The sequence below is a fragment of the Triticum urartu genome, chromosome 4A, assembly GCF_056163025.1.
Source record: "Triticum urartu cultivar PI428250 chromosome 4A, HENAU_Tu73, whole genome shotgun sequence".
In the NCBI taxonomy this organism is placed as follows: Eukaryota; Viridiplantae; Streptophyta; class Magnoliopsida; order Poales; family Poaceae; genus Triticum; species Triticum urartu.
In genome coordinates this window covers 496318158-496331992 of record NC_141876.1, presented here as the reverse complement: position 1 = coordinate 496331992, position 13835 = coordinate 496318158, and the positions used below count along the sequence as shown (strand labels likewise).

The window sequence follows — 13835 nt, the reverse complement described above, 5'->3', positions numbered from 1 at the left end:
CTTTCCTTCGCCCCACTTGTACCAGCACTATATATAGACCCTCACCCCCTAGCTAGAGTTACCAAAGGTTAGAGCTCATTAGAGATAGAGCTTTGCTCATCCACTTACCCCTACTCCTATGGAGACCAAGACCTCCTAGGAGAAGATCCTTCTAGGATTTAAGACCTCAACTCCTTCAAGGATTGGGATGAACTAGTGCCTTTGTTACCATCTTGTGTTGGATTTGGACCTTTGTATCCCCTCTATGTGTATGTGGATTTAGCATATGTTTTATTGGATCTTGTCTATTTGAGGGTTCTTCTTGTGTTCTTCTCTTGAATTGCTCCTTTCCCCCTCCAAGTGTGAAAAGATCATGAACTTAGGGTTCCACCCTACATCACCATTGCTCAAAGCGAAAAGAATCAAGATCCTACAATAGCAAACATGACTGGCACAAATATTACATGGTCTTGAATACGTCAAAACTGATGATGAAGGTTCAACCACAAGCAAAGCCTGAGGAACTCCAAATAAGTGATATGTGTTAAATAGACAATGCAGCTAGATCATTGACTCTAGTGCAAGTGGGAGACTATTGGAAATATGCCCTAGAGTCAATAATATTGTATTATTATATTTCCATTTTCATAATTAAGAGTTTATATTTCATGTTATAACCGCTATGATTCTGGAATATGCGACTCGGTGGAAAACTCATATGCACGTGTGAAATGATAAACGATATAATATAGGTTCCCGATCTTGACTCTAAGTCTGGCTCAAGTGTTGTTGGTGATCGTGTTTTCTGTATCTTAGGATATCGTTAAGTGTAACGATAGTCCTAAAACAACAATGAGAGTATGACGTTAGAAGAATGATCATATTGAATCACCCAATTTTGTTTGTTATAGTTTGAGATGATATCGTCTGAAATCAATCGTTATAACATGGAGTGTTAGCATGTGTTTTAGTTCCTCAAACCATGAGAGTATCGTAGTCACTTCCTACCATATGGTGGACTTTGGGGTTGCTCAAACATCATGAGTAATACAGTGATCATAATGATAACTTACGGGTTCATTGGAAAGTTTGACAAAGGACTAGATAGCTCGAGAGTGGGATTTTCTCCTCCAAAGATGGAGAGATATTCTTAGGGCCTTCTCGGTGTGATGACATCCATCATCGTCTGGCTAGACACAGGTTACTACATCACGGGGATGCCGGAACACCTCAACGAGAAAGAAGAACAAAACTGGGACGGGAAGAACGGTATAATGAGCATGTGTATGACTTGGGAGGATACCGATGCATCCCGGGTTTTTAAAGTATCATGAAGCAAAGGGAACATCACATAATAACCAAAGGTTCACTCGAATATCATTCGTGTAATCGTAGGGATCGATATGAACATTCATAGTTCCGCTATCGGTCATTGAACGAAGGGGTTTTCATTCATGTCTATGATTTACTGAACCTACAGGGTCACAATCTTAAGGTAACCATGATTTTTTTTATTTTTAGTAGGATGAGAATATCAAGGATTTATTTGTGATATTCAAAACAGTTTTGAGGGGCACTAGAAGCATTTCGGGGTCACCGGAAGGGTTTCGTAGTTTATCGGGCAATACTAGGTATTATCGATAATTAATAATTAATATGTAGCTAGAAAATGTATCTAGTGATGTTAAATTATATATAATATGTGCTCTAGTAATTTTTAGAGGGCTTTTATAATTAATTAATATCTACGAGCCTTAAAAGGCCAACTGGTGGAAGGCAACTTGGGCCACCAAGGCCTAATTGGGGGAGGCGCCCCTCCTATTGGAAATGATGGAGGGAGACCAAATTGGGGAGGGATTCCCCCTCCCCATGGCCGTCTCAAAGGGGGAGAACGTTCCCCCCTTGTGTGGCGCCCCCTCCTAACCTATATATACTTGAGGTATTGGCCCTTTTTTACACACAAGTTCTGGAGCCTCCTCTAGTTCCTCTAGTTCTAGTTGATCCTACTTGATCAATTAGAGCTTGACCTAGATCCTCTAATCCTCATAATTGGAATCTCAATGTGGTTCTAACATCCTCCCTCTAATCCTCCTACAACGATTAGCTCTGGATGGCGAAGCGCTACCGGATTTGAGGGAGGTTCGCGTGATCGTCATCAATGGTTCGAGAGACTCCAAGTATGATTTACACTGACTCATCTTCTTCCGCTGTAACTCCGGAGTCGGTAACGATCGTTTATCCAAACCCTATATGCATCTTCATATTGTTCTTGGGTGTTACTAGGGCGAACTTTTTGTTTTCTACTACATTTCCCAAAAATTAGGGTGTCCTCCAGCTCGCCTGTCTCGACCCCAGGCAAGTTAGTCGTAATTCTTAGCCCAGTCGCGCCTTGATAGCGAGGTCTCCTTCACGGGTAGTAATTCTTTCCCATGAATTTTTCCTCGTGCTCTTGCTCGACACTGATAACCGATGTCTACTACACAACTTTATTCTTGAAGACTCATGTTGGGCCTCCAAGCGCAGAGTTTTTTAGGACAATAGCAAATTTCCCTGAAATGGATGACCTAAGGTTTATCAATACGTGGGAGGCATAGGCTGAAGATGGTCTCTCTCAAACAACCCTCCAATCAAATACAAGAAATATCTTGTGTCCCAACACAACCAATACAATGGTAAATTGTATAGGTGCACTAGTTCGGCGAAGAGATGGTGATGCAAGTGTAGTATGGATAGTAGATATATGTTTTTGTAATTTGAAAATATAAAAACAGCAAGGTAACAAGTGATAAAACGGAGCACAAACGATATTGCAATGCTTAGAAACAAGGCCCAGGGTTCATACTTTCACTAGTGCAATCTCTCAATAGTGCTAGCATAATTGAATCATATAACAATCCCTCGACGTGCAACAAAGAATCACTCCAAAGTTCTTATCTAGCAGAGAACACAAGATGAAATTGTTTAAAGGTACAAAACCACCTCAAAGTTATCATTTCTGATCAATCTATTGATCCATCCCTATAAGTGTCACAAACAGCCCTAGAGTTCGTACTAAAATAACACCATATGATACACATCAACCAACTCTAATGTCACCTAGATACTCCAATGTCACCGCAAGTATCCATGAGTTGATTATTCGATATGCATCAAACAATCTCAGATTCATAATACTCAATCCAATACAAAGAACTTCAAAGAGTGCCCCAAGGTTTCTATCAGAGAAAGTAGGACGAAAACGTGTATCAACCCCTATGCATAGATTACCCCAATGTCACGATAATTCGCAAGTTGAATACCAATACATATATCAAGTGAACCGATAGAACACCCCATTGTCACCACAGGTATCCACATGCAAGACATACATCAAGTGTTCTCAAATCCAAAAAGTATTCAATCCGATAATAGTGAAACCTCAAAGGTAAAAACTCAATTCATCACAACAAGATAGAGAGGGAGAAACACCATATGATCCAACTATATTAACAAAGCTCACAGTACATCAAGATCGTGCCTAATCAAGAACACGAGAGAGAGAGAGAGAGAGATCAAACACATAGCTACTAGTACATACCCTCAGCCCTAAGGGTGAAATACTCCCTCCTCGTCATGGAGACCGTCGGGATGATGAAGATGGCCTCCAGTGATGATTTCCCCCTCTGGCAAGGTGCCAAAGAAGGTCTCCAGATGAGATCATATCGGTACAGAGGCTTGCGACCGTGGCGTGGAAGTTCTAGGTTTCTTTCTAGGATTTTTTATATTTATAGGAATTTTTGGCGTTGGTTTCGCGTCGAGGGGACCCATGAGGAAGCGACAAGCCCGGTAGGCCCTCCCTAAGGGGAGGGCGCACCCCCTAGGCTTGTCGCGTCCTAGTGTCTCTTCTGGTCCTTCCACGAATCTTCGGGGGTCTCTTTTGGTCCATAAAAAATCATCGTAAATTTTCAGCCCATTCCAAGAACTTTTATTTTTGCGCAAAAAACAACACCACGATAGTTCTGCTGAAAACAGCGTCAGTCCAGGTTAGTTCCATTCATATCATACCAAAACCATATAATTTTTATGTAGACATGGCATTAATACATTATAAATTATAGATGCGTTGAAGATGTATCAATAACCTCGGTCCATTTATCCATTAGTCTATCATGTTCGGCTCGAAGCTTCTGGGACTTTTGCTTCATGCTCTTGGTGGTGCTAATTAACCACCAGTGGAAGGCCTGTAACCGAGGGTCATCTAGTGGCTCCTCGAGGATATAAAATTTGGCGGGTTCAGGGCTTAAATCTTCCTTAGACTATGGGTAATAGTCATGGTCCTCGGGGTCATCATCATCCTGTTTGGGCGTGGTGCCGTTAACAGGACCGTCGCTAGCTATATCGCTCGCGTTATGGCCTCGACACCATTCGGAGTGTCGCTGTTGTCGGCAGCATCGTCATTATTAGTTGCCTCATGGCTAGTATCGTTGTTACCTGCGCCTTTATTATGGCATCTCTGGCATTGATGTTTGGGAGGCTCCTTATCGATCTCCTTCGCCATCTTTAGGAGTGTCTATCATGTAGACATCATGGGTGGAGGTAGCCACCCAATTATCGGTGTAACCAATGGCTATGGGTCATGCGTTATATGACGCATCGTCGGCATCTTCATCCATATCAATGGCCTCCTTAGAGGCGTAGTCCAGCACATCGGTTAAATCCTCGACCGTAGCAACTAGGTGGTGGCGGGTGGGACAAAAATTTCTGTTCCCTCAGATTTACATTTGATTTGGTCGTAGACCGAGGTCTGCCTATCCGAGATCCCGAGACTCTTGATTCGGTCCAACATCTCATTTAAAACAGAGAGGTCGGACTCGCCCATCTCTTGAAAGTAGGCGGGGTTAACTTGAAGTTTAGCCGAGGTACTGCTTGAAGTAACCTCGGGGCTTTCACCGAGGAGGCTCGATATCTGAACATACGAGAGGATCCTCGGATCCGAGCTTGAAGCTAGAACCGAGGCATCGATCGCGCTGTGGGCTTGCTCCGGGATCTAATCTGGTGCGTGGCCAATGCCATCCGTGGGATTCTCGGGCTGATCTGACACCCAACCTGACAAAGTAAGCTCGCCGCATGAATCTGCACCGTACTCTAGATTGCCAAACCGGATGGCTTGGCCAGGGCAGAAATTTTCTATTTGGCCGAGATGGCCGGTTGAGTTGGCATGCAACATGATGGTGCCGAAGGCGAAAAGATGGTCGGGGACGAAGATGTCCCCGCAGCCAATGTTGACATCGATTCGAAGATTGGACATCAAGCTCTTGCAACCATACATCAGGACTTGTATGGGCACCAATGTCGGTGCCAGAACCGGCAGATCTCGGGTAGGGGTCCCAACCTTGGTGATCTGAGCTAGATGATAACATGAGAAAGTAGGGACATGATCTTTCCCCAGGTTCAAGCCCTGTCGAGGAGGTAAAACCCTATGTCCTGCTTCTGATATATTGATTGTGATGGAGTACAAAGTACAATATGATCTACATCATGATCGTATGAAGGAGTTCTAAGCTCTAAAGCCCTGCAATCGTGCCTCTACAGACTTCCCGTGGCTTATATAAACACTAGGGGTATCTAGGGTTTACACATGGTTGGTTACAATCTAGGGATAAACATGTCGATAGTTTAAACATGTCTTGAAGTGCATGTTAAGTACACTTCGGAGATCTTCATCTTGATTACGCCGAGGGTCAGGGCCTGCACGACCCATTCATCGATCATTGGTGGGTCCTCGGCCCGGCCCATTACCGGCGGGTCAACATGGCAAGCACTCCCCAGTCCAGGACACCAACAAAGAGGGTGAACTTGTAACTGGGACAAAAAATGGGTCGACCCAATTGTGTATCGAGGGGTGATTTGCAACTAGGATAAAAATGGCGGCCCAGTTGCATGTCGGGCATGGAGTTGCAACCAGGAAAAAAGTCGTTAGATGGAAATCATAAAAAACACAAAAGCACAAATTCCATGGATGAAAAATAGGGCAAAAGGGATAAAGATGAATCCGAGATCACTCATATCATCATTTTCCCAACATCTTCTTCACCGGGGGGACAAAGATCAAACCCCCCAGTTGACTCCCTCCTTCCTGCTCGTGTTGGCTCTCCTCCAAGACAAAGGGCAATGGGAGAGAAAAAATGGCGAATGGAACTGAGGAGGCAGCGACCAACTCGTATGTTCTAACATATACAACGTAGAACAAAAAAGAATAAACAAATTGAAACAATCCCCCTAGATTGGGCCGCAAAATGGTTCAACCAAATACGCAAGCGCGAACGGGTTGACAAGTGGACACTGGACGCACGGCTCGCATGAGACGCGCGCAACAAGACAACACACGATCAAGATTTGCACGACATTTAAAGCGAACAAATCGAACGGTCAAGAACTTAGATGAGACACTACTAAATCTCATCTGGTTGAGAATTAGCAAATCCGTTTAAAAAATCATGAATTTAGAACAAAAATAAATAAAGAATAAAAAAGAAAAGAATGGAAAAGGGAGATAAAATGGAAAATAATTTAAAAACCAAAACAAAAAACCAAGAATTTTAAAAGTTCATGAATTTTAAACAAGTAAATAAATAAGAAAAAATAGGGAAAATGTAAATCTCACACACAAGCCCGGCAATACACAAACAACAGAAAAAATGCACTGTGTTATTCTTCTCATTTTTAATCGTGCCTTGCTTTGTTTTAACTTTAGCCCGCAAACACACAGAACAATTCCGGCCCATATAAAGTGCACAAACAGAGAAAATAAGTTATTTACGCTATTGGCCCTGGCCAGGGAGGACAACGCCACGCAAAGAAGAAAACAACTTAGCTACACCGCTCAAGGCTTCCCATCTTTTTGAATGGACGACTCAACTTGCTTTCAAAAACGGAATTCCTTATTGGACGCACGTTGCGTCGAGCTGTCGCCGAGTCGCAAAGGGGGGTCTGTCTAGCGATCAATTTTGGGCCGGCCCTATAGCGTCTACCAGGTTCCAGTTTTGGGAACCTTCTAGACGTTCCTAGTCGGTTCTTACTGGTTTTGGGGAACCATCTAGAAGGTTCCTGAACCGGTTTTTTATTTTCCTTTTTTACTCTTTTTGTTTGTTCTTCTTCCTTTTTTCGGTTCTTTTTTCTTTTCTTTTTGTTACTTTTTTATTTTCTTTCAGTTTTCCTTTTCAAGTTAATTTCTCTTTTCAACAAATTTTCTTTCTTTGGTTTTTTATTTCTTTTTCTTTTATTCTCTTTCTATCAATTTTTTTTCAAAATATTTAAGTTTTTGTTCATGTTTCCGAAAAGCGTTCAGTTTTTGAAAAATTGTTCTCAAAATTCAAAAATTGTTTCAAACTTTCAAAATTCAGAAAATGTACCGGATTTCAATTTTTTTTCACGTATTAAAAAAATCATGGTTCCAAATTTGTTTGGGATTTTTCAAAATTTGTTCTCAAGATTCAACAAATCTTCGTGCTTTAAAGAATTGGTCGTGGTACAAAATTTGTTCTCCGTTTCTAAATCAAGATTCAAAAAATGTTATTGCTTGAAAAAATTGTTCATAAATTCCAAAACATTACTGTTTTCAAAAAAATGTTTAGTTTGTGTGGGTGAAAGAGTGACAATATTGTTGCTCCAGTCCAATTGCAGCCTTTTTACCGAAGTTTTTGGAGTATTTCTTCTAACGAAGATTGATGCAACGAAGAAGGTGTTTTCAAGAGATTTCATTGTAATTCTTAGTCATAGGAGTTACTTTATATTTTATTTGAATTTTAGATCCAAATCAGTGTACCTGTAATTGTTATGAGTATGAATAAAATTGCAGGTGTTTCTAAAAAAAAGCTGCACCATTGTCTAAAAAAACTTAGCTGCGCCGGACGTATGAGGTGGCTGCACTAATATTGGAGCAAATTTGATTCTGTGATGATGGATTTAGATGTGACATAAATCACAAAACCGTATTTTAAACTATTGACAATATGGAGGAGCTGTTTGACACAACGACGTAAAATTAGTTGTACTAGCTGCAACTGCAAACACACCCGTTTTTTTGTTGCATGTAGCGATCTGCCATGGAGCATCACATTTTTTTAGAGCTTGCACAAATTGAATTCCACCGAACTGGCCATCCTCAAGGCTTGTAGGTCATCAAAGAGATCGCTCGAACAGAGGGGCGGGCGCGGCGGCGGGCGGCGCGGCGTGGGAGCAAGGTAGGTTTTTTGGAGAGCGGAGTGAGTTGTTGAGAATAGCGGGGGAGATGATAAGGGTCTGCGATATTATTCTCTTCGGTTGTTTAAAAAAAGTTTAGGTGCTTTTTAATACAAAGAAAAAATTCATGGTTTAGGCACTGTTCGGCAACTCTCTAGCGTCTAGAAATCCTCAAATCCCACTCCAGAATCTCACGAGACCTCCTATCTGCCGCATCCCGTGGTAGACTGGTAGGGCTTCGCACACGCCAGTCTCCGACCGGGCCAACCCACGCAGAATAAGCCGGTGTTGTAAGAAAAACAACGCAAAAAAGGAGCTGCTTCCGCTAGGATTCAAGTGCGCTAGCAGAGATAGCTACCTTGATCAGCGCTAGTGTTAAATTTACAGCGCGAAAACCTTTAGAACTAACTATATCGGCAGATCCAAAATATTTTCCCTTTTCTCAATCATTTAAAGAATATTCTAACTACTTTTAAAAAAAACTCTGAACAATTCTCAGAAACACGAACAAGTATTAAAAATTGTCAAATTTTTAGATCCGTAACCAAATTTCAAAATGAAAGGAATGTATGAATTTGTGAATTTTTTTGAAAAATAGAAACATTTTTTCAATTCCATTTTTTGACAAACACAAACAATTTTTGAATTCACAAACAAATTTAAAAACGGGGACTTTCTTAATTTTGTGAATAAATATTGAAAATAAGGAACACATTGTGAAAACATGAACATTTTGGACAAAAGGGAACTTTTTTGCATCTGTGAACAAAATTTGAAACTCTGAAAAAAAATTTAAAAAGGTGAATATTATGAACATTTTATTGAATTTGTGAATAAAATTTGAAAATAGGAACATTTTTTAACTTATGAACATATTTTGAAAGGCAAACATTTTTTCAAATATGCGAACATTTTTTCAAAATCAAGAAATGTAATTGAATTTTGAACAAAATATGAAACCGGAACACTTTTTGAACTGATGAACATTTCTTGAAAGATGAAATTTTTTTAAAATCACGATTTGTTTTAAAATTCTGAACAAATATAAAAAACATGAACATTTTTTAAACTTCCAATTTTTTATTTAATTGTGAACAATTTTTGAAATTCTGAAAAAATGAGTAGAAAAGGAATTACTAAATAAATTGTAAAAATAAAAGAAAGAGAAAATGCAAAAATGAAAAAGAATAAGGAATAAGGAATAAAAGAAAAAAAAACAGAAAATGGAAAAACAACAAATAAAAACGAAAACCACAGAAGACCGGTTTAGGAACCTTCTGGAACCTTCCCAAAACCGATTAGGAACCTTCTACGAGGTTCCCAAAATCGGAAACTGTAGCGCGTGTGTCATCTTGTAAATGGGTCGGCCCACCTTGCTCGCTAATCGCTATCTTTGTGCGAACCAGCGACAGTTTATCACAGAGAGCGGCAAATAGGAATTTCCGGATCTCGGTTCTAGCTCCCCAAAGAAAAATCAGGGATTTGGAAACACCGTTCGGCAGATCCAATCGCTAGTCCTGGGCTGGTCACTTGCTAGCCCATTAAGCTCGTTTCTGTCTTGGTATGGAGGGAAGGGAGTTCGCTCCAGTCTTTTTTCCCTAAACAAAATATTTTCTTTCACTTCACGGTGGCAGCTTGCCGTAAATAACTTGAACTCCAGGTTTTGCGATATTTGGGATCCACGAAACACGTGCTCCCAGTTTTTGTATTACGACCCATCTCATACTCGAGAGCTAGCTTCCTGGAGCCAAGCCGTTCAAGACAGCTCCCCGCGTGGATTCAACGAATCTGGGAGGTGGGCAGTTGCCGAACACACCCTTAGCAAATATCGCAGTATTAAAACTACAGATTTTTAGGGCAACCAAACACGTCGTTGTAAACAGAAATATGGTATTCTTAAAATACTTATAAAATATTTTGCTATCAAACATGGCATAAGAGCATCTACAACCACAATGAACAAATCTTATCAAATGTCCGCGGGCTAGGAGGTTTACTCGAGAGCCGCCAATGTTTTATTCATATTCGTGAGAACCAGGGGGTTTACTCATACATAGCGGCAACAAACATCATGCAAGCGGTGTTGATAAACATGGATGGTATGAACGAGTAGTACACATGCTGACCCACATAGGGTTTGGTATTACAACTAGATGGGGATGGATGTTGATGATGGTGGTTGGTGGAGATGGATGATCTCAACGTCCCCTTGCACACAGTGATGAAGATGGCGATCTCCTTTTTGCATGCGGAGGTTAGGGTTCTGCCTTCCAGATGAGTTTCGCGTGTGTAAGTGTGTCTGATCTCTGATCTGATCCCATGGGGCGAAAGCAAACGACCAGAGGAAGGCGGTGGCATGTGGTACGACCGTGGGTACGAGCACTCGCATTCATACCGTTGGCCATCTTGCACTCTAGAAGCTAGCGCAAGCTCCCAAATTCTCCCAAATGCTTCATTACTTTTTTATGACAAGTGATAATCACGTCAATTGATGTGATCCCACCATAAATTTCTAAGGTTTCTTTCATATTATCCCATTTTCTATCAAAATGTGCGATCTGGGGAAACTGACAAAGCCTACTATGCAGGCGCAAAATAACCATCAAAATACCATACATTCCAAACTCATCACCCATACCCCGTCATCGCACTCATTGTAACTATGGACCATGATCCCACACACCTGGTAGAAATACGGGATTTTTCATACCAGATCGACAGTAAGAGCCTCTCTTATCCTTGCACAGTCATGGTGTGAACCTGGCAAGAGCCTTTTGCACGTGAACTCATGCCCTGGCACACACATAATCGCCCTCGTAAAAAAGGCTTCGGTGTCATATGAGTTCCTTTTACTTGGTCCATCCTTCGAGTGAGCCGATCAACCACTCCTTCTGCCAGTACAAATTGAGGATCTTGTGAATATGAGCCTAGGCATAATGGCCATCAAACACAACCGAATTCGGATGAATCCTTCCATCGTAATCCTTAATCAATAAACCTAGGCCCCTAAGAAGCCAAGGTCCTCCATGAACTACTCTCCTCCGGTACGCAAGGCAATACACCTAAAACATAAAAGAGTTTTTTTTGCTAGCCTCTTTATACTTCGTCTCATGGGCTAGGATCCAAACAGATTTAAGTTTCTCAAACATTGTCGAGGAGCTGAACACGCGGGTTGTGCTTAAAGGCCCGATTGCCAGCCATCTAGCGTTGCCTCAAATTGTTTTACTTCCACTTTTTCCATTGACCACCTCATTTAGTCTGCCCTCATGCAGATCAAGATGCTTCATCATCTCCTCTAGGTTTCCTAAGACCACACTCCCACCAACGCAGACGATCCCTCATTTGCCACCGTCGTGGCTAGGGTTCAAGGAGAACCCTTGATGAGGAGAAGCTGAAATCTATCCAAAGAGCAAATAGATCCATGCACAGCTCCCGTAATGGTGAACTCTCGTCGGCGATCAAGATCGACACGGGAGTAGGTTAAACCCTAATCGAGAGGGTAGGTCCTCTCACCTCTCTTTCCTGATATGCCTTGAATAGAACACATTTGTGAGTGTAAAAACACATTTGTAGTTGAAAAAGGAAAATCATTGGGCCCACCAAGAGTGACAACAACAATGGTTGACGTGCCTGCTAGAATCTAGACTTTGAAGGCAGCCTTGCCTTAGTCGTGTCAGGCCAGATCTAGTACATCAATACTCACAACCCTAGTCAACCATCGCAGCACCAAACATTCTGGTTTAGTGGGCCATGCACAAAATTACAGGAGCTCCTAGTTGACGCCTGACGCCTGTGTGCGTTAACTAGGGGTGCCTTCGCTGAAGGCAAGCCCAGTGGGTCCCCACTATACCCCGCATGTTGCTTTTTTGTTCAGTTTTGTAGTTGTTTTTAGGAGTTGGATATTTTTAGAACTATTGAAAAATAGAAAAAATAATTTAGAAACTTTTTCAGTATGTGTTACATAAAAAAGTTTACCATACATAAAAATATATTTAGTGTGTATTTATAAAATATTCATCATATAATTTGAAAAGTCCATTATATATTAAAAATGTTCAATTTATATAAAAAATAGTCATCGTATATTATAGAAATTTGTCCAGTGTGTATTTAAAAATGTGTATCATATACTGGAAAAGTTCAGTGAGTATTTGAAAAATGTTCACCGTATATTGAGAAAAAGTTCAGAATATATTGCACAACCTATATAAAAGAAGAAATATGCAAAAAGTATTAAAAAGCTAAAGAGGAAGAAGACTGAACATCTAAAAAACAGAAAAAAAAGAAGAAGAAACGAAACAAAAAAACTATACACATTTGTTTTTTGAGAAATGAAACAGCTGAAAAAAAAGACAGCCGAAAAGGCCGGCCTGTCTGGAGGCTGGCTTCAGCGAAGCGGCGACTGTGGTATGCCGCCCGCGGCGGCACATGGGATTGGCCCAAAATTTCCATCTCCCCCGTGAACGCACAGAAAAATTCCCGCTCAGCCCTTCTGCCTGAATTCCATTCCCCCCGCGCGGGCAGCCGCGATCCGCGCCCCTACCCGCTCGACCAATAGGAACCAGCCCACCTCGATCCAACGGCTAAGGCCATCGCGCTCGCCCCTCACGCGGATCGCTCCCCGATCCAACGCCTCCCGCGACCCTCCTCCAGCTCTATATATCCCCGCCCACTCGTCTCCCCCCAAACCATCCAATCCCAAGCAACAGAAAACAAAATCTCCAAATCCATCTTCGTGCCCGGGAAAGGAAGAGAGAGAGCGGCGGAGATGTCTGGGCGCGGCAAGGGCGGCAAGGGGCTGGGCAAGGGCGGCGCGAAGCGGCATAGGAAGGTGCTGCGCGACAACATCCAGGGCATCACGAAGCCGGCGATCCGGCGGCTGGCGCGCCGGGGCGGCGTGAAGCGCATCTCGGGGCTCATCTACGAGGAGACCCGCGGCGTGCTCAAGATCTTCCTCGAGAACGTCATCCGCGACGCCGTCACCTACACGGAGCACGCGCGCCGCAAGACCGTCACCGCCATGGACGTCGTCTACGCGCTCAAGCGCCAGGGCCGCACCCTCTACGGCTTCGGCGGCTAGGCTTTCCTTTCCTCGTGGCGGCTTGTTTACGGAGGGAGTGCCTGTTCATCCTGTTGGTGTTGGTAGTTTGGTGCCGAATGTTGTGTTCCTGATGTAACCGTGCCCTGTTGCAGTGAAGTAAATCCTGGTGTCTTATTTCAAGAATGCCGTGATTGTGCCCCTTTTAATCCAATGCCAGAAATGCGTGCGCTTCTCTTCTTTTGCGGCTGATTTCTTCTTTGGACAATTGCTTTGCCCTGGTTCTTGCAGTTGCAGTCGTGTTGTTTTAGAGAACTCTAAATTATGACCTCCCAAATTGGTGATGGCGCTTCAACATGCTCGCACAAGGAAATATTAGCGGTGCTTTTTCCCTTGTCACCAATGTTTAGTTGGAATGGACAACCAGGATTGCAATTTGCGTTCGTTGTATTTTCTGGATTGTTGAGAAAGAAAACTAGGCTGTTGTTTTTGCTGTTTCTGAATTGGTATAAGCTGTCTTACCAGCAGCAAGGATGTATGAGTAACATAGAAGACACAAAATGGGCAACAAAAATCTTTCTTCAGATTTTGACACTGA

The 13835-nt window shown here is 42.3% G+C and overlaps 1 protein-coding gene across 1 annotated transcript; it reads left to right on the top strand.

The window, feature by feature from the left end:
* Positions 1 to 12927: 12927 nt before the first annotated feature.
* LOC125552334 (histone H4) lies at positions 12928 to 13423 on the top strand. Its single transcript, XM_048715839.2, has one exon. It carries the CDS (start codon positions 12968 to 12970, stop codon positions 13277 to 13279), a length of 312 nt encoding a protein of 103 aa, XP_048571796.1. The 5' UTR covers positions 12928 to 12967; the 3' UTR covers positions 13280 to 13423.
* Positions 13424 to 13835: the final 412 nt, after the last annotated feature.